This window comes from Dioscorea cayenensis, unplaced genomic scaffold (genome assembly GCF_009730915.1).
Source record: "Dioscorea cayenensis subsp. rotundata cultivar TDr96_F1 unplaced genomic scaffold, TDr96_F1_v2_PseudoChromosome.rev07_lg8_w22 25.fasta BLBR01001270.1, whole genome shotgun sequence".
Lineage (NCBI taxonomy): Eukaryota > Viridiplantae > Streptophyta > Magnoliopsida > Dioscoreales > Dioscoreaceae > Dioscorea > Dioscorea cayenensis.
Window position 1 is genome coordinate 1 of NW_024087661.1, and position 26,991 is coordinate 26,991.

The 26,991-nt window shown below is 35.0% G+C and overlaps 2 protein-coding genes and 1 pseudogene across 2 annotated transcripts; all 3 read right to left on the minus strand.

The window, feature by feature from the left end:
- Positions 1 to 662: 662 nt before the first annotated feature.
- On the minus strand, positions 663 to 1,124 carry LOC120256036 (receptor-like serine/threonine-protein kinase SD1-8). Its single transcript, XM_039263809.1, has one exon. The coding sequence runs from the start codon at positions 1,122 to 1,124 to the stop codon at positions 663 to 665; it is 462 nt and encodes a 153-aa protein (XP_039119743.1).
- A 10,903-nt stretch (positions 1,125 to 12,027) lies between these two features.
- On the minus strand, positions 12,028 to 22,126 carry LOC120256035. The gene is given in 15 exon segments (XM_039263808.1): positions 12,028 to 12,427; positions 13,516 to 13,563; positions 13,670 to 13,744; positions 14,256 to 14,286; positions 14,824 to 15,011; positions 15,014 to 15,097; positions 15,246 to 15,463; positions 15,554 to 15,784; positions 16,135 to 16,873; positions 16,875 to 17,078; positions 17,081 to 17,275; positions 17,721 to 17,909; positions 19,731 to 20,389; positions 20,392 to 20,460; positions 21,782 to 22,126. Coding segments are annotated over 15 exon segments (3,390 nt in total). The 5' UTR covers positions 22,053 to 22,126; the 3' UTR covers positions 12,028 to 12,238.
- Positions 22,127 to 22,683: 557 nt separating this feature from the next.
- LOC120256037 lies at positions 22,684 to 26,172 on the minus strand (annotated as a pseudogene).
- Positions 26,173 to 26,991: the final 819 nt, after the last annotated feature.

The following is a 26,991-nucleotide window of genomic DNA, read 5'->3' on the forward strand; positions in this document are numbered from 1 at the left end:
ACTTTTCTTACTGAACTTGTTTGAGATTGAGGCTGTTGAATCAACGGAATATAATCAAATGCACTACTATTTTTCAGATGAAAAATTATTGTTCGATTGAGAATAATGAGATCAATAAAAAAAATTGATGTTTTCCAAGATGTGGTTTAGGAAAAAAAAATTATTCAAGAGTTATATCATAAAAGCCCAAATAAATTTTGAAATGACATAATGTTTTTCAAAGAAAAATTCGTGTCACTAACCCATGAGTCCCTTGTAATTATCTAATGATAATATATATGATTCATTTACTTTTACAATAAAATTAAAGTCAGTAATAATTATTGCGGAAATTAATAGGACAACCAAACACGCATTCAACGTGTTCACATGTCAATTCTCTCTCATCACAACCTAACATGCAATCTAAATTGTCCAATTTCATGCCTCAGATTCGTGTATAGCTCCAATTAGTGGATGGCAATTAATGACTGGTATATTTTATGGAAAGAAATGGTCAAAACGCCAGCCAGATCTAATCCACATATATATAATAATGACATTAGTGAGCTAACTAATTAATCTAGTAATCAAAATTTTCATTTGCATACTGCTGTCAGATGATCCCTGGTATTCTAAATTAAGTTGGTTGGTTAGGGAGCTTAATTACCTAGATCAGCTGCCTAAAGCCGGACAAAGATATCCTGTGTAGGATGAGAGGACATTCTCAGGTCAATGAGCTCCGTCACCCAAATAACGCATCGAGTCCTGCACAACTGATGTTGGCGTGGCATAGGCTGGCACGAGCATTTCTTCAAACTACCTCTGCATTCATCCTGGCTGATGTTTGCGTATACGATGGCATGAAGTTTTGGCAGCTCGGCAAGCGTGACGGTCATGAACCCGTCGGACCTGTTCTTGCAATCCAGCGCTGTGAGACGCTCACAACCGAATGAGGCATCCATGATAGGCCACTCTTGTGGCGACTTTGGCGAACCCTTGCAAGCACCTGCATATGGGCCAGACATCGATGGCGCACATGCCGTAAGGCCCACATCTTGGTACTCCTGGCACTCGTTCTTGGGGTAGTTCATGAAGAAATTCCACATGCCAGTACTCTCAATCCACACAAAATGATTCGTCATGCCTGAATGGTCCAATAGCACCAGCCCACAAACTTTGTGCCCGTTGAGTTATACATGTAATAAACCTCGTCCTTGTTGTTGACAAAACCAAAGCAGGCCGTGGGGCTGCGGCATGTCTTCTGTGCCGCGCACTTGACATCAATCCATGGCCGAGAGCGCCACTGAGTTGACAGACCACTGGAAATTGACTTGAGGAATACCCTTCAAGGTCCATGGATGGTGACGTAGCTCCTGAGGCCGGACTCGTCTTTTAGCTTCTCCAAGAAGTCAGATTGCGGTTAAGACCAGTCCTCAAGTCCCGCTGTCGCGAGCTCGTGCTGGAAAGAAGTGTGTCGGTGGTGTAGTCGTAGCGCTGGTGGCGAACTCACTGCTGTTTTGCTTCTCTGATAACCAAAGTGCTGTCATCATCTAAAGAAGCTGTGCCACCGGATTGGTAAGGGGCCACCATGTGTGCGCATGGGCGGGAGGAGATCATGGAGTTGATGGTCAGTGCTAGTGCGTTCAGTGTCAAGCTTCCGTTGGTGCTGATAAACATAATGGACTCACTGCGGTTGGCTTGGCCCATACTACTGTTGTTGTTTGGCCTCCGTGGCTTGTGTGTGGGAAGGAAGAAGGGGCGGGACGAGACCCACTGTGAGACGCAGAGCGTCATGGCCCTCGGTAGAGGCAACGAGCGTGGCGCTTCACGCGAGCTGCATGGCTTACGTCCACGCGTGGCCCAGCACTGTGCTCACAGACGTGCCTCGGCGGGAGCTGCGCAATCAGTCATCGAACTCACGCTCGGTGGGAGGCTTCCACCTCATGTAACGGCTGCACTATCTGCGATCGTGGAAGGTCAAGCGAATGCTGCACGCATCTGACAGCTTGCTGTACCTACATCCCCGGCGTATCTGTTTCTTTGAATCTGCCAGGACTGAAGAAGCCTCAAGGCCACGAAGGTTTCTTTGATTGAGACTAAGATTTGGTCATCGCGGAGAGTCTGATTAGGGCTCAAAGTGTCAGGCTTGCGACGGAGTAACGGAAGATAACTGAGGAGGAAGCCAAGCCCAGTAAGTAACTGTGCCATTACCTTTGGAAATTATCATGGTATTAGCGCTACTAAGGAAAGAGAAGAAGAAAAAGTAGAAGAAGGAGAGAGAGAGACATTGACATGAACTTTCGGGGTAAGAAAATAGAAAAGTATGGCTATAAGTTCACGGAGAAAAGTAGTGCATTAATTTGACAGATTTTCCTGTGGTGCAACTTCGTTCTCTTTTCTCTTTTATATGTATATAACTTATACAATATAATAAATAAATAAATAAATAGATAAAAATAAAAGTGAATAGTTTTTTCTTTTAAAATTGCGACAAGCGCAGTCCCACATATTAAAAAAGCAATAAAGATAAGAGTGCGATCAATTATAATAAATTAACTGTATTATCTAGATTTTACATGTGAGTCATGATTATATCACTGAAAGTAGACTTGTAATACGTTGACACGGCCCAAGATAATATATTATATATCATAACCTCACAAAGGTGAATTTTATATTTAGATTTTGTTATCCTCAAACCTGACATTTATTTACACCCGAAATATAGTATTTTATAATATACTATTAAATGTTTTTGATATTTATAATAATTTTTTCCTATTTTATGTATTGTAAAAGCTAAATAAAAATCTTTGAATATGTAATGAATAATGAAATAAAATAAAATTACCAGATGACTTTAAAATAATTTAATAATACAATCAAATTTATATTAAAGAATTGAAAAGTCATATTTGTGTGATAGACTTAATGAAATCTCGTTACTTTTTATTAATGAAATGGAAGACTAGATAAGTAAATCTTTTGTGATTATTTTTATATTTACTTGTCAAATTATGAATGTTTTGACTCATAGTTTTAATTTTCTTATACTTGTGCATATTAGTCAAAATGATGGTGCTATTAATTTTAATATGTTTTATTATCTCTGCCATCAACCTTCTTTTTATAATTATAAATAAATAAAAATAAAAGTGGATGCATCCAATTTCATTTACAATTGTACTTTTGTTTCTCAAATCTTACATTTGTTTACAAATTTATAAAATTTTATAATGTTTCAGTAAAATAATTTTTCTTATTTGAGATTCATTAGAATTCTTTTCTACTGAGTTTAAAAGGGCTAAATGAAAACCCTAAATTATTGACAATTATAAAATTACTTGAATTATAAAATAATTTAAAAATACTGTTTGATAAAATGTTGATAAAATGAGTTTATTAAAGATTAAAAAGTCATACTTGAGGCATTATACTTAGAGTTAAAAAGAATAGACCTTAATAAATGGCCTCGTACTAGCTCATTTCCTCCAATCCTTTCACCACTCGAATATGAAATCATTATTGGTACATATTCAATTTTCTCAGCTCCCCCATGTTATTAGAGTGAAACGTGGGACTTTTGGAGGAACAATTTGGTTCAATTTTAGTCCCAAGAAGTCTAAAATTGTCAATCCATAAGATTCTCCTTGGCTTTAAAAGTTAAAAGAAAATTAATGGACATGCTAATTAATTACCAGCATGTACATGACTACATGATTTTCTTTACTAATAATAAAAAGAGAGTCAGCTAGTAAACTTCCACTCAAAAGGTGCTCAAAAAGACTATGTCGATTAACACGTGACCAGCAGATGTTCAAGGATGCAAAATCAAAAGCTATAAGTTAGATTGAAACTGCCAATATTTTGTGTACACATCCAAAGAAAGAAGGGGGCATAGTAGGAAATAGATTCCATTGTAATTTGACTCTCTGGGTTCAAGTTTCCATAATGTATTACAATGGTATGAGGTTCTGTTGAGCGCTTTTACTAATATCGATCCAAAGGGGTAGCTAAAGCTCTGTCTGACCAGCTAAGTTGCTCACGCCCAAACTGCAAAGCTACCGCTGGGCACTAATACGCTAATAAACGACCGCACACCTATGGGGTGGAAGAACCCGGTGGCGTGCAGAGTACCAGTCTGTTCTCACAACATAAATATAACCTCAAATTTTCAACTTTAAATACAAACTCAATATGAGAGGTTCCGAATACAAGAGGGTTTTCTAAATCAAAAGGTCACATACTAATACAAACATAATGATTAACCACGTTTTCTGGCAGGGAATGACTAAACTCGCTGGCCTACTTGATGGCCACGAACTCTTGACTCATAATTTTATGATACAACAATGACAAAATTATGAACACGATGGCCAGGTAAAGTGCTTCCTTCTAGTAAGCTAGGATCAGTGCAAGGTCTTGCACATTTCAAAATCGCATGATTGAATAAAGCTTACATAGATAATATTTTCTGAAATCCCTTAGTTGAGGAAATCGAGTGAGTCAATGAAATACAAATTATAAGATATTCATATATATGTCTCCCAATTTATTACAGCCAGAAACAAATATCAAAGGTCTGCATTTGTCTAGACTCGGTGACATGAGTCAAATTTTTCTAAAGATTAATTTGTTTCGGCGTGGTGGCCGAGCGAGATTACTCGGAAAGCTATTATTCTTTCTAGTCTGAGCGAATGCGGGTGTAAAGGCTTCAAGGTCTCTTATCCAAAGTTTCATGCACCGACATGATCAATGTTGCTAGCAGCAGTAGGGTTGGTGCATAGTTAATTAGAGACTAAAATGTATTTATGTCAAAATAATTTAATTGTTTTGAAAAGCTAAACAAAAATCAAAATTTCGAAGATAGAGCAGGATTTGCAAATATAGGTTTATAGAATAATTTTGTTGGAGCAAACATATAAACATATGCATGATCATTCTTTTTATAGTAAAAAGATAATCGAGTTATATTCGAAACCAGCGTTTACAAACATAACTTGAGTTCAAGATTAACAAAATATAATCAAAAAGTGGAAGTTGATGCGTCTATATGAAAGAGTAAGGAGTTAATAATTTCATAAAATAATAAACAATAATAGCCACCAAAGCCAATTAAATATTATATGAATAGTTAAAAACTAAAATAATTAAATAATTATGTAAATAATTGCCAATAATCAAAAATTTCATATATACATATATACAAATTTATATGTGGTGTTACTGATGCTTGCGATAACCTTCAATTCTTACACCAAATCAAGGCTTTTGGCATGTCCTATATTTGGGAAGAAATCCCATTAGTTTCACTAATAATATCTATTTTACAATATTCAAGGGTATGTAAAAAGAAATAATTTCGAAACCGATGATGCTACAAATGTTAGGGTAATAAGCAATAGTATTATAAAATGATATTTCAAAAGGATAGAAAGTAAAAATATAAAGCTATTATTCTACACTCCCAAACATTGATCCTTGCGGTACAATAGCAATCAACCACTATAAAGGGCATATGAACAATTCCATCATGACCATTGAATGTGAAATCCCTCATAACTTTACATAAATTTTTCCAAATCACAAATTTCAAGATTATGATAAAATCAGACACCCTAAGACTATGACATATCAATTCTATTGTTTAGAGTGCTACTAATTTCATTCATTTGAATCTCTAGTTATACTGTGAGACTTATAAGTCGAACATACCCTTAACCATATCTCTCAACCTACTACTCCAAAAGCAATGATGTTTTCTTGACAATCAGATAATTTAATAAGGAATTACTGTCCTATTTTTCACCTTATCTGATTCAATCTCCATGACCATAAAAAATACCCATCAATTTTCATGTTGCGGAATTCCATCGAGCGAGGTTATTACAGAATTATATCTTGAAAACTATGGATATATAAAATCTGAAATTTTGCATGTACTTAGCTAACGTCAAAATCTAAAATTTTCTTATTTTACTCCCCTCAAATTCTGTTTCTCACGACTAAAATTGAAAGGGGTTTGAGCTATGTCTAAAAGCAAAAATGCGAGACCTATCAAATGAAATTAGCATAATTATTCTCTCTAGAACATTTTACAATCACCTATAAGGCATACCAACATAATTATAGTTTCTATGGTATAGAGAAACAAGGAGTTGGAGATTACAATATCAAGATTCAAATTAAACATAAATAAGCATTAAAAAAAATGATTCAAAGCTACAACATGAGCCACAAAGATCAAAATGCCATCATTCAAAAATCCGAAATTAAAAACAAGAACTTAACTAAAAACTCCTCACAAACATAACAACAGGAATTTCTCGACCTCACCACAGTAGGAACAAAACTAAAATTAAGGGGTCTTGAATTTAAATTTATTTTTTAATTTTAAATAATTCTATCAATTCAAACTTGAGATTATAATAATTAATATTTTAAAATATAAAATATATATCCATCTAAAAATTTTGGTTTATGTGTAAATTGCTATCATATCTATATAATTAGGGATTAACTCAACTAATTAAGCACTAAATTAACAAATAATGCAATTACAACTTTAAACAAACTATATATAAGTCGATTATTAAATACAACAATTATTCAACAAATAATCTCAATGAATATTTAAAATTTGCATAACAATTAATCACAAATATATAACATCACTAATAATTTTCATAATGAAACAAATATTTAACAACATATCATCCGACAATCATTCAAACAAATCTAAATATTTTTACACAACAAATTATCACACAAAAATTTAAAAATTAAATTAGATATATATAAAACAAACGGAAAATAATGATAAATCCCTATAATGAAAATAAAAGCATGATCTTGGAGATACTGATCGAAAACTAGATGCAATCATAGGAGATTTGCAATGTTTTGTTTTAGAGATTGGCTAGCAATTGCATTTTTAGATTTTATGCTTTTTATATTAATATCCCAAATATTGATAATTATGTATTGATAAGTTCAATATCTATGTATATATAAAATTTAAAAACATGTTGATGAGATTTATGTTTGGCTAGTCATATTATTTATTATCACTTAACATCAAATTTATTTAATATAGTAATTTTATTATTTTTATTTAATAATTAATATGAGGGTAGAATTTTTAAAAATATAGAGTAGCATTCCGTATGAGTTTATAATGATTAATATTTTAATTTTATATATATATATAATGGGGTAAGGGGTGGCTTGCCAGCCCCTCCTTGCCCAGCCAAATCCGCCAGTGCTCACGCCCTCTCATGGCGAAGGTTGTAATGAGAAGAGGCAAGAGGAGGGCTTTGTCCTTGATTGCCTACGAGTCATGAGATGAGTTAACATAGAAGGAAAGCGCAACTGCAATCACGATCTCGAGGTGGGGATGAGCTAGAATCAATAGGATTCGTCAATAGGATTCAACATAATAAGATAAAATTAAACAAAATAGAAATAGATAAAACATAAGCATTTAAAGATTTGAATTTTTAAGTTTAAATCTAGTGGCTATAAATTTAATCAAGGAGTTGAGTCCACAATGATCAGTCAAGGTTAACATCATATGAGATATTGGGAATCTTTTATTTGATTTCTAATGACAAGCACAAGCAGCTCATGTTGCTATCCCATGGGACTCACTCTTTTTAAATTATCTTCCTATTTATCTTTTTAAATTTAATTTAATTAGTTTCTTTCAAAATTTTATATTATCGCTTTCAGCTTACCATCCACCCGTGTTTTAGCAGCAACCTCGCCACGCTGATGCATTTAAATTTTAATAAAGGGATAAGCTTCGCGATCTTATCCCTATCATCTCTATAAGCGTTATGTGGTGGGAGATCAATCGAGAGGTTCTCTTTGTTCCGATTGTCAAACTAGGGATCCAATGACTTCCATTCAAGGTTAGAGCTATCATCTGTTTTTCGGGTCGCTCGTGGTTGTCTGCATAGTGCTATGTGGAGTGTTGCTTTGCAGGTATAGTATGTTAGAGGTTCTCTGTATGTAGGTTCTTCTCGTGTTCTTTTAAGTTCTTACATTAAATATGGCTTTATAGTTTTTAATGCTAGTGATGTTGAAAGCATGTTACTAGAATGTTAAACTTGCTTGTGTTACACGCGACGTGGTGCGCGTGAATTCATGCGAGCTTTTACTTCATGTTTCGGCTCGGGTTATGTTTCATATAAACCTTATTTACATGGAGGCTAAGTTGATGTATATGGTGCGTAAGCTATAGTGATGTTTCATTGGATATGTATGCTTTTTATGTTAGTACGGATCCGATGACTATCAAAAGCCGTAGTTTTCCTTTTTATGGTGTTAGCAATCCCAACTTTCACTTTTTCGATGGTTGTGTGTGTGTGTGTCGTGTACACATGTATATATGGATGTCATGTGTAGTATGTAGATGTATATTTTATCCTTCAAGGGTTAATTTTAGCAATGTTTTTAGCAATTTAATTATCTTCTTGCTGACATCTGCATCGCTTTGGGTTAGGAGGTGCAGTGTTTTTAATTGAGGTCTTATGTTATCCAATAATATTTATTTCTCGATCCTTTATAAGAATAGGTGTTATACTTAAAATCAAGAATCATAGTTAACTTGTAAAGTTAGGGTTATTGAACTGATTTTATGTCTATAGGTTCTTTTGTGGAGAGTTAAGTGGGAGTCAATTTGGATTTTTGGGGATTTAGCGAATATCAGGTAAGTATCCCACATATAAATTATGCTATGTATATACGTTCTTTGACACTAGCTAAATTTGTAAAATTTAATCATTTTAATTATTCATTTTATAAAAATTAGATTCTGTTCTGAATCTGATTTTTATTCCTTTCAAGTATAATTAATTTTGAATTTATCATTTAGTTATTTAAAATATTTTTGGATTAAAGACGCTTTTTAAACTAAGAGATCTCGGAAATTATTTAAATGTTAGTTTACTTAGAATTTTTGAATTATTATATACCCTATTTAAACTCTGATTTCCAGCTATCAAAAGCAAATCTGATTCTTTTTGTAAAACTTTGAATTTTTCAAAATAATTCGTTTGTTCATATCAGAGTATTTGACTTTTTGAATTTGTGATATTTTATTTAAAATCTGAATTTTTATTCATTTCATCAAATGCAGTAATTTCTCGAATTTCGGATATTTGTTTAATTTATGAATAGTTCATGTATTTAAATTGATTATTTATTTATTTTGAATTTCGTGTATTTTTATTTAATTTTTGATTAACGAATATTATTGCTTTTTCATTATCCGCTCATGTTTGTATTCCATTAACCCGGTTTATTTTTGATATGATAAAAAAATGGGATCACATATCAGAAATTTCTTGTAATTTGTCCCGATTAGTTTATTGTTTGTGAACAGAAACTATTTTGACATAAAAACTAGTCCCCAAATAACCTTGCAATAGCTCTGTCACTGGGGTTAAACACTGACCATGTCGACACGTATTTTGTTATAAAAACTATAGTTTCCACCGCCACCGTCGGGTGAAGAGATATCGGCTCGATAATTTTGGCTCGTGGTCACACTGAGGGTAAAAATATGGTTTTGATAATTTTGTCTCGAGTCACCGGGGTAAATATATGAATTTTGCGATTTTGTTTTCTGGCGATAGTTGTTTGGGGGACCCTATATGCTTAATTTTTCGACATCTATGTTATGTGAATTAAATTTGTGTTGTTGGTTTTGCAAATTGTTAAATTATGATTTTTAATAAGTGATCCCTATATTTTTAGTGGTGCCATCGGGACATGCAGCTCATAAATTTTGTTGATATCGGATCGTGAGTAGAGGTCGATGACTGAATAGCACAGTGAGGGATCGTTGCCACCGTCCAATCTTATTGTCATGTAATAAGTTCCATTTGTCATGAGCATAGGGTTTTATTTAAATAAAGTTGTATTGACTGCAAACATTTAGTTTGTTCTTTTTAGTATCGAGCTCTATTCGCTAATTTATTAAAATAATGTTATGATAATCTCAAAATACGCATTTTTGAACTATTTACTGAATCACGATTTTGATATTATTTTTAAATTAGCCCGGTCCCACGGTCATTTTTAATATTTAAATTTACATTTTTAAAAAAACAGAGGGGCCCCATTATATTTTTTAATATTAAGTTTTTTATTTTTAAAAACTCATGGGTCCCGATGAGTTTTTAAATTAAAAACATTTTACATTCAAACCCCTTATAATTTTTATTAATTTTTATAATTTTTCACTTCTACTATGTTATTTTTTACTTTCACTAATTATATCGGGTCATAATAATTTAAATAAATAATTTTAATATTTTTTCATAATAAGGGGGTTGTTGAAATGAATATCGCAATGGCGAGACCCACTCATTCATCGTGAGCCAATTTGGATGGAATTAATCTTAATCATCCATTTGTTAGGTGGAGACGTATATAAACTCTCCAAATTCTTTTTCTAAAACACACTAGTCATCCATTTGTATATGTGGCGCTGTGATATAAACTCTCCAAATTCCTTTTCTAAAACACACTAATCCCATTAATTTCATCCGATGCGCTCTGCACGATAGGGTGAGGTCTACATCGCCACCAATAATTCATTTCAACAACCCCTTATTATGAAAAAAATATTAAAATTATTTATTTAAATTATTAATGACCGAGTTACTAATTAGTGAAAGTAAAAATAACATAGTAGAGTATAAAAAATTATAAAAAAATTAATAAAAATTATATAGGGTTGATGTAAATGTTTTTAATTTAAAAACACTGGGACTCGAGCTTTTTATAAAAACTTAATATTAAAAATATAACGCTCCCTCTGCTTTTTAAAAAATTAAATTTAAATATTAAAAATGACAATGGGACCCGCTTAATTTAAAAAATAATACAAAAAAATAAAAAATGCGCATTTACAAATAGTTACAGAAAATGCGTATTTTGAAATTAATAAAAATAACATTATTTTAATAAATTAGCTCTATTCTCGCTTTTTAGCTTCCTCTGTTAGATGCTTTTATGTTTTGTTGAGGAAACGGCTTTGGCGCTCGAGACGCTCTGACCGCCTTGCATGTATGGTGTACGAGCTTTCCTGTTCAATTTCGGACAAACAAAAGCAAAAGATTGTAATAGAAAGATAGCTTTATTTTGTTTAAAAATTGTGATTAACAAAATTGTGGTCATTTTATTTAAAAAAAAATTATTATTATTAACATCAAAATGAGGCTGGTCATCATTGAGACCTAAAAAAGAGAACTGTGCGAGAATTGTTTGGCATTCGAAGCAAGATTTTCTTGATACTGAGGTTCTACAGTGAATCCTAAAAGCGAGAAAAAGTTCCATAAAAAAAATATTATAAATAAATAGGAGGAAAACCAAACAAATTAGACAACTCTTAGATGTGTCAAAACAGACATGTTCGAGTCAGTGTCTCATGTACTCTCATTTTTAATTTGATGGGGTCTATGGTAAAAAGTTCTCACCTCGGCGTAATGGGGTTTGTGCTAGAGTACAATCTCTTCATCTGTTTTCCATCTTTTTATGATGTTTGTTTAAAGATTTTAAAACACTAAAACTAAACAACTAATTTATCCAACAAGAACGGAAAAAACAAATTTCTCCATTTTATTATCAATTATTTTTTCTTTTGTCCTCATGTATCTATACGATGTTGTTTTAGAAGGGAAATTAGTAAGATACTACAGATATCTTTAGTGTAAAACAATTTAAAAACACTTGCAAGAATGACTACTAATATGATCTTTTGGGTTTTATTTGCTCATAATTTTTCGCGTTTACTCAGTTTTTGTTTGGTGACAAATTTTTGCAAATTATAAGACAGCAAACACATTAATAAATAAAATAATTGAAAACAAATTCATTCTGCACCATTTTTTTTTTCTGACCGTAAATGATCATCAAATATGTAGCTAGATATATAAAGAACAGTGTAAATTGAACAGATATATCAAGGTGACCTTAAAAATCAGAACAGATATATATATATATATATATATATATATATATATGAATTTACACACAAATGCAAAGGTATTTCACCAAGAACTTGAAAGTGCCAAAAAAACAATAAAAAAAAAAGGAAAAAGAATAAGAACCTTAACATAGCCCAAATGTACAAAGATTTAAACTACAGCCTATGAAGTTTTAACTCTACAGCTGTTGTCATCCGTGGACCGTATAAAATACGAAAAAAGTGCCCATCCTCCTACATATCATACAATCTCGAGGTTCATTCTTCCTTCGGCAAAACCAACGCAAGAAGACAATCAACAGGATTCGGGGGAATGGCGAGCATGGAACAAGTTTCAGGAGAATACGGAAGAATGAAGAGTACCCTTGTCCACATAGAATTCACCGCAGGAATCTTGATCACTCCGCCACAGTCCCTCTGTCTCAAATAAGTAATGAAATCATGCAGCTGCAAAACATATAGCCATTGTGTTTCAGTTGTCAATGGCAAACAAGCTAATTCTTAAAACTTCCCTCACATAAAGATGCCATTCATCATATTAAACTTCACAATTATTTTTCTGAACTACCCTAAGAACTTCTTCCATTGATATACTACTTTGGATACCAAAATTTGATCGGATCATCATATGGGTGAACCTATATGAAACTTCTAAGATGTGTCTAACAAGCAAAAGGAGATTAATACGGTCAGTTAAAATCCATTTTGGATTAACAATTAGACACATAATATTGAATCTTACCAAAGGAATGCAGATTTATGGCAAGTATTATATGATAAAATTTGCATGGGTCAAGAGCGTTAAGTAGAGGAGTATGAATATATACAAGTATAGTAGATATTATTCACAGTAACAAAAGAAGAGGGTACAACCAATAAGGGTTTATCTTCATTGTGAAGGCTCTAATAATAGTAAGGACACAGGAAAATTTTGACAGAAGTCGGAAGAAGATTAGAAAGTATTTGCACCAACTAGAGATTTAGTACTTGATATGAATAAAGAGAGACAAGATTTGAAAAAGTTCCCGGATTCCAATAGTTGATACTTATAAAATATTATAGAGTTAGAATTCTCTAAGACTACAGAAATAATAACTCAAGCAGTGACTACCTAAGTCAAGACATTTATCCATGTTTAATGAATCCAATTATGCTCACAATTCGATGAGTCAAATTTTTTTTCTCACTCAAGTCAGGTTAAACACAAGTTGGTTCAAGTTTTGCTAGAAATACCAAATAATAACTTATGTGCCCAATATTGTTGATTAAATCCTGTTAGCAACGTCCCAACAATATAATGACCATTCTACCAACAAGATGCATTATACAAGAGTGCCTGTATGTGTGTGCTCACACACACAAACAAAAGAAAACCAGAAATTGATTATTCATAGGTTGAAAATGACATTTCTCACCAGTATGAAGCAATTTATGTGAAATTTAATGCTAGATGAATAAAAAAAGGTATATTATCCACTTTTGGAATCAATAGCAACCATTCAAGGATAAATTACATTAAAGGAGAAACAACTTACACCCTTATGGTCACTCATAGCGGATGGGAGCAACCGGCAAACTTCTCTCTGCAAAATAAAATACCAACCGGGAGAAATTTAGCATAAGAATCACTAAAATGAAAACTTCGGAATTCATCAAAACAGAAAAGGAAAAGAACCATGTGGCATTGACCTCTATGAAGGTAAACACTAGGTTCCAGGTAGAATGGCATATCAATGCACAACTAAGCCAGCGACTTATAAAACACTACCTGAACATAAAATATCTCTTCAAGCACTTTCCATAGATCTTTTGGGTGAAATAATAAAGATATACATAGAAAAGACTAAAATCACTCTTCTCCAGTGTTCACTAGAAAGCAGGGCTTCTGAAAGCATAATTCCAATACGATGAGAAAGTTTTCATTACTGTCACCTACTGAGTGGCCTCCTGAACAGAATGGAGTTTCATATCTATAATGTATATTATAAATAAATTTTAGTACATAATTGAACCTTATCACAAACAGCTGAAGAAAATCTTTATTATATGCCCTTAATGCAATAAGATATACATCTTTAAAAGAAGCTTCAGTCAAAAAATAACCACCAACATGTTTGAGCAAAAATTACGCAACTAGCCAATTATATTGTTCCACAGTTCTCAAACGAAATGCATATGAATGTTCCCTTTAGGCTATACCCAACCTTAGCAAAGCATAAGTACTTTGTGATGGGGCCGGTTCTCAAAGACTCTAAGATAATAGCAGCCATTATACCTTGTAATGAAATATAACCTTTGTCTGGAACCTGTGAAAGTCACATCTAGAATTGTCTGATTCTTTCTACTACTTGATGGGCTAGTATTTTGGCATGTACTTATTGGTAAGAAAATGCATATGGCATCTTACACATGCCATCATTTAGATTACCATCTAGCAACCATGCATGAAATTCACATCTACTCGGACATCCCTATCTACGTTTTTCATTATTTTGCACCAATTCCATAAAAAAATCTATTTCCAAAATTCCCTAAGGCCATATAATTCTGTGTAAATGCCATTTGGAGGAAAGAGGCAATATGGTGAGACCAGGAAAAATATATCCTACAATCAAAATGGACCAAAAAATGCCATTTTTTCTCTATTCTTAAGCACAAAGCATCAAAAACTCACTTTGTGAGATGGTGTGTTAGCAAAGATTGTCTTCACATGATGAAATACTGCACGCTTTTGTTACATCCAATCGGGCAGGGCCAGCTGCAAAATATGATGGATAACACTGGTTCATCAGTCAGATTAAGATCATTGTCCTCCATATATAAAGAGAAGGTGTGGTTCTTACTCGACAGGTTCTGATGCAGCTACTGTATACTTGCAAATATTTGAGTCCTCTCTGACAGCATAAATTGTACAGTAGTGGACCCCACTCTTAGAAAGAGAACCTTGCCACTGATAATGAGGGTGTTGGTTCACTGGCTCTTGTGTTAGAACTTTCAAGAGCAGATTGAGGATTGTGGGGCTAAACCTCGGGGAGGTGGTATAGAAGGTGGCTGGGATAGAGGCAATGGAGGAGGAGAAGGCAGTGGAGGTAGCACATCAGGTGGGGAGGATTTGGTCTGTTTGGAACCTTTTGATCATATCGTTGACCAGAATTTTTTCAAAAAGCTGTGATACTGGGTTGATAGAGGAGGGACAAAAAGGCATTCCAGGAACATTGACATGACAATTATCTGGACCCATCATGCCATGGGAAATTTGACTCACCGGTGGGCGATTTTGATGATAGTTGTCCCAAGAGCTGTTTTGAGTAGGATAGAAAGGGCGTGGATATGAGAATGGTGGCATTGGTGGTGGGATTGTCGAGCCTCCATATGTAAACAGGAGGTGGGCATGGTAGCCTCCCAGGACCTGACACTGGAGGTCTGGTTTCCAGCTTCTTATATTGCCATGAATGTTCACCGAGTAGGAGGTTCCTGGAGCTTCTGATAAATCATCCAATAAAATATTTTCGGTCAGGCAATTACATTGATCAGTGAAATGAAAAAAAAAAAATGGAAAAATTTGGACAATACCAGAAAATGAAGGCCTGGCTTCCATCATCTCCGCACTTCCTGCAGCAGACCAGTTTGAACCATATGGAGGCCTGTTGTGTACTTGACCGGCAAACCTTTCCGTGTCTGTTCTTGGTGAAACAAGTTCATGGGTAACAATATTTGGTTTATCTGAATAAGAGCTGCAGATACTGATTGCCAGGTTTACTTTCCAAGAAGACAGGTCCATGAGGATGGCAAATGCTGAGCAAACTGTAGCTCATCATGATACTGAAGAAACTTTAGGATTTCTACATAAGAGAACAGCAAAGAAAAGAAAACTTGTGCTTAATGATCGTAATCTGAAAAGATACCTAGAAATAATATGCATGAAAACGAGGAGCAATTGTCAAATGGATATTTTTGTTAATACCTAAACTCAATTTGCAGGAACACACCAGGACAATCCCGAATATTTTTCAATGCTGTAGCCGCTGCTTCCACACTGTTGAACTCCACAAGCCAACAAGAATTTTGCATGTCTCTCGCTTCAATCTAACGATTCTAAACCCACTGAACCAAGACCCGTTGATGGCAAGTTTGCATATCGACATCAACTCATCATCTCTGTAAGAAAGGGGAGGGCATAGCGGGCAAACCAATCCATACAGTGTTTATTGGAATTCTATCTTCACCTCTCACGTTGATTGCATAATAATCTTTTAATTTCTGGCAAGCATACGAGCTTGAACTCTGGTCAATTTTATATTTCATACATAAAGATGAAAATAAAGAAGATAACTGTGATATTCTTTTCCTGCAACTGTCAGCAGGGCTTTCATGTGAAGTCTGCACATGTGGTGATAGTATATTACCATGGGCAGGGTGGTCTGATCTGATCTCAACCTCAATAGACATAAGCCCAAACCTTACACCATCTAAATGGGATTTAGCTGCATTAGCAGATTCACATGATTGAAAATTTATTAAGCAACATCCATTTTGTCTCATAAACTGCCATCCAGTAAGCTCACCAAATCTTGAAAAAGCATTAATCAACTCTTCATCAGAGACAGAAGCATCTATTTGGCTCACCATGAGCTGACAACCAGAAGCAGGCCTTTCCCCTATAACTGTACTTATCGTCAAGCTTTTATTTGATAATACATTGCGCCTAGTCTCTTTCCGGCACATCCTGATGTGAGACATTGAAATGGTTGCCTCCTCAGAAGAACAATATTCCAAAAGTAATGCACTTTCACTTGTAAGGTCAGTAACCATGCGGGGATTACTTAACCTAGCAGCCATTAACTCATTGAAAATATCATCCTTTGCCTGTTTGGATGGTACTCTTCCAATGTAAAACATGACAACTCTCACCAATTGCAACACCATTAATAGCCCCTCTACTACCAAATCCTGTGTCTAAGAATTTAATACAAAAGGCAGCCACCCCACAGGAGGATCCTTGCATGTACTCCCGTGCTTTTACAGCATCCATAATATTTCTATATTCAATCAAAGCAAAGTCTTTTGCTAGAAAAGAACAGAAATTGCTCAATGGGGCCAAAAGTCTTCAAGTTGCATTCTAACTACAGATTCAGAGGCATCATGACCAAGAGAACCTAACCAGAGCATCTTAGAGGCAGAGAATACATCCATAGCTGCAGGATCTCCATCAGAATACCAATGAACTTGACTTGGAGACGCAAAATATTGGGTGGCTGCAATTGGCTTTTGGAGATGGCAATATATTGGGTGCAACTCCAGAGACAGAGGTGTTTACCAACAACTCATGATCAATATTAAGTATCTGATCTTTTTGCAGCTTCACCACCACGAACTTTATTATGAGTATCAGTCATTTTTCATAGTCTGATTGCTTGCTATTAATTGCAGATAGGTGTTGCCTGCTCAACAAGTCCTCGTTAGAATTCCTTTCTAAGCTAGAATCTTCCAAGTCACCCATCTCTAAACTTTTTGCTGACATGGACCGTTCAGTTAAATGACTTTGAACCTTTTTCATGGGCTGCAAATTTGAACCCACCGGAAATCTTAATCTTGCAAATTCTGCCATTTGGCCTGCAACTTCTCTGGTAGCACTTTTTATCCCTCACAATGCATGTCAGTGGAAGATGCATCAGGTTTCTCAGCAGCAATTCCATATTGGACAGGGATCTTATCAGCCAAATAGCGATGATTATTAAATTTTTGAAGGGTCAACTTTATCCTCCCTGTGGTCTTTAAGCTCTAATCTTTCTGAAGCTTCCAAAATGGGATTAAAAATCTTTTCCAGAAAGGATGGCAATTCTGGATAAGCCTTGGAAGTCGATGAATCACTTAAGTTTTTAAATCTGGCTTGTATCCACCCTCTCAATGATATATCCTTGCCAATAGCCTGCATGTGAGAAACCAGCATCAGACATGCAATTTTTGAGATAGCTCAGGAGTCACAACAAGAAAATGAAAAGCAGTGTTCTCAGAAACAAGGGAAAAACCTAAATCAAATTCTTGCTGGATATTACACTTCATCAGCTCTGCAGATCTTTTACACAATTGTTCATAAGACACAAATAGAGATAAGAGGCCTAGAGTTTGACTGACAGTTTCCTTATTAACTCAAACAAGATATGGTTTGTGCTCATACACAAAAAGTCTACTATATAGTCATACTAAACCATCGATTAGCATATACTCTGTGGTTAAGCAATCTACACACTTTATTCACTATAAATACATAAAGTAGTTATGTAACTATTCTGGCTTACACATATGCACATGGACAACTGAGGCTGAGCAGAAATTTGAGATGAACATGCATCTAGCATTCAGCATGTGTACACAACATCAATCACATGTACAAAAGTTTCAAACAGAAGGCTTGAAATAGAATTTGAATTTTAATCATTCCATCAATAACTACCTAAGTAAATATGATTAAAAAGAAGGCCTATGCAGTGATCTAAATGAAGAACTTCCTTTAACCAGACTTATGAAATCAAGACATTATTAAGAAGGCACACTACACTTAATAAATCCAGGAGGACTTGCAAGAAAAGGATAATAATAAAAAGGAAGAAGGAAGTACAGCATATAGAAAAACAAAAATAACCAGCAAGAATATGGTCACTTACGATGATAACAAACATTATTCCATCCTCACAATCCAAATAGTTAGCATAGACTTAAATGCATCAAGATATGAATACTCCTAGGCTCAATAAAAGCAAAGATGTGAAGCCACAAAAGGCATAGACATATATATATATATATATATATATATATCTAAAGGAATGGTCACTTATAGTTATAGATCATACAAAACCATATTCCATACTCAATGATCACATGGTTTTGTACTAGACTAGAACCCATACAAGATATGCACCTAGGTTCAGTGAAAGCACAAGATGTGGCGGAAGAGTTCACCCCTTATTGAGAAATTTGATAAAGCAAAAGCAACAATTATGTGATGAAGCAAAACAATGAAACTGATAACAGTAGCAATTACAATGTCATGAGGCGTGTAGCCTTAGACATCTTGTTTGAAAAAGGAAGTTACCCCTCTGCTTTTCAAACCAATAAAGAAAATGATTAATAAATAACACTTGAAATTTTAAACCTTCAAGCAATGTAAACTGCAACAAAATATATATTTTAAACAAAATATTGCAAAGAGATGCAGCATATAACTCTAAGCCTTACAGATTGTATATGAGAATGTTTGAGATTTACAATGAAACTGCTACAAGAAGGGCCAAGATGCAAGAATAAGAATGGCAACATGCCTACAAAGCCATTTGTATGGCACCCAGAATTAATAAGCTAAAAACATTCATCAAAGAGGCAAATCACAAATAAATGAAGTAAACATCACAAAGGGTCCAAACATATTAAGCTTCTCCAAGCATTTCAAAGCATAAATCACTAAAACATATATCTTAAAACAACAGACAAACTTTAATACTTTTTGAGAGAGACAAAGCCCCCTTGGTAAATATTACTTTTCTTGATCTCGATTCTCCAATATCTTGTATCAGGTATATAAATTGTAATGATTCATGCAGAAGGCAAAGCAGCTGTTACTTAAATACATAAAACTGAAAGATATCAACCATAGACCCATCTTTTTAGTCTGGACAAACAGGCATGTATGAGTAAGAAAATATATGAATAAAAGATCTTGCTAGAATTGACTTAAACCACATTAACAGATTACCATTCCCATGAAAGAAATCTTAGATAGAGATTTTTCTAGAACAGTGCCGTCATTTGATACATGTGTAACTTCATTTGTTTCTTTCATATGTGTGCAAGCCTGTGAGGAATCTTTACATAGTGAAATCTCATCTTTTGTCTCATCAAGAGCAGGGTCACCAACACTCAAGAAAGTTGTCACCTGAGTGAGAAAGTATCGGCCTTTAGCAAGACCATCAACTCCATCAGAAACAAGAAGTTCAAAGCAGGCTTCAAGCAAGTTTCTTGGATAAGAAAAGAAAATATGCAGCAGACTAAGTGCCCTGAAGTTGAATAACTTATATGACGCCAGTTCAACATCATCTGCCGGTTCTTGTTTAAGGTCAGAGAAGGATTCCATGGATTCTTGCAACTTCATTAGTTGCTTGCCACCAATCTCAAAAATATCCTTCTCCTCAAAACTTGAAGTGAAGAAAGTAAGAACATTTAAGAAAACAGCAGAGCATATGCCCTGTATGACGGATGATGTTGGTGCTTCATGTGAGGCTGTGGAGCATATATCAACTAGGCCAAAAATACATGCTTTAGCAGTCTGATATGCAACACCATCTACATCCTCTCCTCTTATTATAATGGCCAAGCTCCAATTATACATGTTAATGGAAACTTTGCAGCTGCTTCAAGAGCAGTTGGGCAATATGATGCATACCGAGGAATAAGCTCAGCTACAATACGTTGTACACTTGTGCAACCTGAAATCCAGTGAAAAGCAGGGACTTAAGCATCTTTATTTTTGTTTTGGAAAGATATAAAGATTGGCAGTTTGTATTTTTCTTGAAAATTTTCAGCAAGATTTCTGCAAGCAGTAGAACATATAAACTGGTAGCACATTGCAAACAAATAAGAAAGTATTAACTAGAGATAAAACATAAACAAATAGAAAAACTCAGACTGAGTTAGCTAAAACAGCTAAATTTTTATTCCACAATTGTGTGTGGTGCATGGAAAAAGAACCATATGTGAGGCATCCTGCACCCTTAAGGAATTAGTCAACCATGACTGGAAAAGGTAGTCCATATAACAATAATCCAAGCCATGACAGAGACAGAACCATTTGTTTCCTTAGACCAGCATAATCTGGACAATTGTCAGTAACACGAAACAACATCAAATCCTATTCAGGGTACAGTTACATTTTTCCCAAAAAGATCATAGCCTGGAGCAAGGCCATAGGCATGAGAAACACACCACTAACTGCTTTATGCTAATATCACATGCCCAAGACATGAGGACTTGCTAATCTTGCAATGCCTTTCATTGCAGGAGCATTATACCTCAATACCAACCTTAACAAGGTGAGATATCAAGCATGTAAAGTACTAATAAGATGTGATAAAAACAAATTCATAAAAAAAGAATAGAAGAAAATAAAAAAATAATGTCCCTTTTTAGGTACAACTTAATAAACAATGACTAAAAATTTAAGGAAGAACCATTTTTCTAATCCTTAACCATACTAGTAATAGATTATAGTCACTGATAACAGCCCGAGATGGCCTACTAGATGTCTATCAACTGCCGTTTTTGTTCGTGGGCTTAAAACAGACTATTACAAACTATTATCCATAAAGCCTGAAAAATACATGCGGCACTGCAGTTCCACTGCACTTTACATGTGGACAGTGAAATTCAAGAGCTTCAAGAACATAGCTTTTTCGTATAATGTCAAAAACATCACTGTGAAACCATAAAAGTTCAAGAAATTCAAGCACAAAACTTGGAAGGTATCAAGTACAAGACTTTATAATTCTATATACGCCAAACACTAAAATTTCAAGAGCATAATTTTGAGGCACCAAAACCCTAGAATTTCAAGTCCATAACTTTCGAACGGAGAAATTCAAGTATTTCATTGTCATGACTTTGGAGCGATGAAATCCAATCATGTCAAGAGCGAAACAACGGAGACGTGACACTCAACAACTTCAAAACCATAATTTAAGACGGGAACAATTTCGGAAACACAATCTAACCAAAAAAAAAAAGAGAGAGAGAGAGAGAGAGAGAGATGACCTCGTGAAGCGGAGATGAGTGATAGATACGCCTGCTCGAAATCCGGCATGAGCCTCGGATTCTTCTGGGCGACACAGTACTTCATGCGCCGGTAAAACTCGTAAAGGTTTCGGATCTCATCACGATTCTTTCTCTTCCGAAGGATCTCCTCCTGGGAAGGAGGAGGGGGAGGGGGCACATTGTTGGGCTCGGGATTGGGGGGACCTTGGGGTTCCAAAGGTGCAGAATCGTAGAGCTTGCGCTTCTTCAGAGGTTGCTCGGAGGACGCCATTGGAGAAGCTCGGCGTCGGCGGCGGAGGCACCGCCGGGAAGCTCCAGTTCAGAAGTTATATCTCTGCGAGGTTTCGAGGTTTCTTGAATCGACGGTGTGGATTGCTGGTAATATACGAGGGCTCTTTTGCAAAACAAGCCCCGTAAAACTTCATAATTAAAATAGGGACTAATATCAACATTTAAAAGGGTTTCTTTGCAATTAGCACAGGGTTTGCATTTTTCAGGGGTGTCCTTAAAAGAATCCCAAAATTTATAATCTTCATATTTACATTCTGCCCCTTCTAAACTTTGTATTAATCGTTATATCCTTCAAATATACATGAAACGTAGTAATTTTGTTAAACCATATGAATTAGTTTTTCGGTTCAATAAACAAAGCACAAACTTCAGAAACAAGACAATTGAATTCATTACTGCACAATAAACAGATGATACACTGAAATTCTCACTGTTAAGTTCAATGAATTGGATTATCAATAGTTTTTTTCAGAATTGATGTCCAAAACATAAGATCATGTATTTGGCAAAAGAACAATGGAAAGGTAAAAATTACAGGCTAAGCACAACAGATGAGATACAGTACAAAAAGCAAATTGTGGGTGATGCAGGATCCAAGCTCGAACTATAGAGTGAGAACTATTCTGTATAAAAGAATAAAACACACATGAGCAATGGTAAAAAAAAAAAACTTCGACATGGCTCACTGAAGCTCCTCCTCTTGATGGTTTTCACTAAGGATCTGTTGAGCCAAACGGAAATACAAGATGCCCAATGTTGTCATGCAAGCTCTGCAAAATAAATACAAGATTGTGATAATAAGCTTGCTTGCTTGCTTTGCATGAATTTTTCTGTTCAAACAGATTGATTACTATATGGTAGGAAGAATGCCAAGGGATGGCAGAACTTGTAATATACAACAAGAAAGCAAACTAAGGAAAAATAATGCAAGAATATATTTGGATGAGTATATCAACTGTTGACTGGCGATTAGGAGAGCAAATTTTTTTCCACAATCAATGGTTATAAGATATAAAAAAGTAAGTCTTAAGCACTTACACGATTGCCATGATCAGTAAGGCTTTTTCTCGGGTTCATACGAGATGATTTCTGATGTCGTGGCCGTCCTTCTACACCATCAGCTTTAGTAGAACTATCTTTTTCGTGTAGGTGCAGTAACCGGTAGAGTTGGCAGTGCATTTGACCAAAAGGGCAACAGCATCCTGAGAAGTTTATGTCGGAAAGGGCCTAATATACAACATTGGCATATATAGTTAAATCTATGTGAGTTTTGAACATAAATGGTGGGAAACCATTGAAATTCCAAGACTAACATATAAAAACCAAAAGCTTATAAACCATACTGCAGAAAGTCTAGAAAATGCTAATAATAACAAAGCATTAAGGTATCTAAAAGTCTTATAATCAGAAGTAAATTGGTGGAGTTACCTCTTCTAGTATACTTCTTATGGCTACCGCTCTTCATCATCGGCATAGTAAGAAACTTCTGAATTTTTGCCTATCAACATGGAAAGCACCCTTCCTTGTTGTAGCACCAGGCTGCAATATGCAGAAGATCAGGGAGTCTACTCACTTCCACATATACGTCCCAAGTAAACAAAATAATAGAAAGCAATACAATAACAAAGTTTAAATTGATTGTTTAGCTGCAGAATCACTTACACCATCAGGACTTGTGCTTTTCATTATACTGGGATCATCTATTTCAACAATCTCTCCCTCAGGAAGACTGGAAGAAGCTTTTCCTCCTGGTGATAAGTTTATCTTGGTAGAATACTCCTCATCAATCTCTGACAAATTTACAAGTGGGTCTGAAGCAAAAGCAGGAGGGATTGGATTCGGATCAGCTGAAGGCAAAGAAACCACGTGATTTCCAAAAACATATTTCTCCAAGCCACTCTGTAACAGAAGTAACACTTAAGAGAGTGAATCTTGCAGATAGATGTTTCTTGCTCAAAAGGGAAGATGATAAACATAAAGAAGAATGGATCAAAAGAAGTTCAGAGTATTCTGACAGTACAGTAAGAATTCATCCAAAGACATTAAAGCCCATTTCCCTGAATATTTCAGAGAAGGCATCAATGTTCAGCCATCAAAAATGTAAGATTGTCATCACCATTGTGGTTATCATAAATTTCAAAACCACAGTCAAACATACCTCTTCTGGCATGATTGATTCTGTTATGAACAGTAGTTTCTCAAGCCCACTTACGAGCAATACTCTAAATATGCTTATAGAACTGATAATTATAGTGTCCATGGTTGAAGAGAATACTGAATTTCATATTGCATAAAAAGTTGCATATTTGTTATGGCGGTTGCACAATAATAACCAAAACCAGAGCATAAACAACAAAATGAACAAATAATTCCTACCAGAATAATTGCTTCCTTCAGTTTTTGAGTGAAGCCGTGATCCAGTTTCTTTGATGCTTTTTAGGTGGCCATATCTGCAAGCAACAATATACTACTTAAGACACAGAAAACACTTCATACAGCATGACTTTTCCAAAAACTCATAACTTTATATGTCTATCTAGAAAAATATTTATTAGCAATACTACAGGAAACTAAAAAGAGAAGGAAAAATTTTAAAATTTTACATTAATCTTGTAAGATAAATATAGACCATATCCAACTTCACTATTAAAACCACAGGAAAGTCATGATGATAGTGGAAGTCCAATGTAGAGACACTAAACAAGCAGGATGCGCACATTTACCAAAAGTTAGTGACAGTTAATAAATGTTCACTACTTGAGCTACTTGCGATAATTAACAGACAATAGCAGTTTTTGATTCTCCTTCAGCTAAGTGGAAACAGACAGATTCTTCAGCAAGGAACATATCAACCTCAAGAGGACAACAAAGAACATAGTATCTTGTGAAATTCTGGAAATCCTCTTACAGAAGAAGAACACAAGGGGCACACATATCCTGCTGGAGCTGTTTGAGGTGGAAAACTTCGAATATGTGATACCAAGCACTCAGTATGCATGAGATCTGCAACAAAAGAACATGAACAAGCTAGTAAAACAGCTAACCCTCAGGAGAAATTATTTCATCAATAAATAAGCAGTAAATAAGAGAGCGAAATTTAGAATTGCAGTCCACATACGCAAACAACCCAATCGAGTAGTTTGGGCATTGTTTCCATCTTCAAATGCAACATTGCATAGTGAACATGTGGAGGGCCAATCATACTCTCCATCAATTACCCAATCAGAATACTTTTTTACCTATACAATAGAGAATTTTGCATTCATCTTACTGTTAACACAATCTAAGAATAATGATAATGGCATCAGAAGGCAAAAAAAGTCATTCGAAATCACTATGAAGCTGATTTATTTAACAACAAGAACTAGCGTTTTAAAAAAACAAAGATAAAGATGCATCAATAGAATCCAAAAAAACCTAATCCAAAAATACAACACGAGGACAATTCCATCGGAACATTGCAATCAGTAGTACAATGCAAAATGTACACAACAACTGCATCAGAACACTGATGGCACTATGAAAATGTGTTTCCGCACGTATTATGAAAAATTTTGAAACAATTACCACACAAATCTGGTGCTCAGAGAAGCATATGCATTCTCCACAAACAGGAACCTTGTGCACAAAGCAATAGAGCCTAGTCGCCTGAAATCAAGAAACATCCATATAATCAAAAAGAACGATTCAATGTTAGATAACAGACACTACAACAAGCTATCAAAAATTCCTCCCTGAAAAACCCAATCAAATTCTCACCTTTAACACCAATACAATCAATCAAACCCCATTTGAACCAAATCTACAGAAATAATTAAGAAATCACCCACATCGGAAGAATTCCAGAGCTCCCAAAAATCTAAACAAAAAAACTAATGCCATGATCTTCCAATCAGACTAATTTTTTCCACAACTATCAATCCAAAAATCTTGAAATTAGAAATCTATAAATCTTTACAACACCCTTTTTTACATACCATATCGACTTCGATTCGAGAGTACCTTACGGCATTTGCAGACAACCATTGCACCAATTAAAGGATCGAAACTCCAAGAAATGCAACAGGGATCGTAAGCAAAGGAGAGCAGCAGAGAGTAATTTCGTTGAAGAAGGAAAACAACAGGCAAATATATACGTATAAAAAATCTAAAAATTTATGATTTACAATAATTAGTGTTTTTATTTAGTACAAAGTTTAAATTTTTGGTTTTTATTATTTTTATTAAAAAATTATTTTCAGTTAATTAGGAAAAATCTGGGAAATTTTAAAACTGAAAATTATGATTTTTGAAAAGTGGATAAACCACTAATATATTAATAAGTTAGAAAGACTAGCGCCCCACAAGTACATGGAGAGCAAAACAAGATGACATCGAAAATAAAACACCACTAGAAGTGGAAGACGACAAAACACACCCCACGAGGGGGCCCCAACTGGAAAGAGCACCCCAAAAACCCTCACATCTGCCAGACTAGCCAGCGCCCTGCTCCTGAACATCACCCGAGGAAGACCCCTGACCGGTCTCCTCCACCCTCTGGCCAAGAAACACCAGACTGCGCCGAATCGTGGAGATAGAATCTTTAAGCTTAGCTTGAGCCCCATCGAGTCATCGAGAACCAGGAAATAAGCATACTATTAATCTTCAAGATAATAGCATGAATAGGAATCACAACACCATTAAAAATGCAATCATTCCTACCAACCAAACATTCCACTACAATAGCCTTAATCACAAGCAACCCTAAATCCCTAATCGAAAGTGCCGGAACCCAAGTCCGCAGGATCCCCAAACCGCACTAATAGAGTTCGACGCTCAGCACCGAAGTGAGGTCCACAAAAACTCCAAATTGAAAGCACGAAAAGACACAATAAAAACAAATGATCAACTGACTCAATATCCGAACTGGGCATGAACGC

What these genes read in the sequence shown, in the direction of transcription:
- LOC120256036 (XM_039263809.1), bottom strand. Translation starts at nt 1,124, where the DNA reads ATGACGAATCATTTTGTGTGGATTGAGAGTACTGGCATGTGGAATTTC.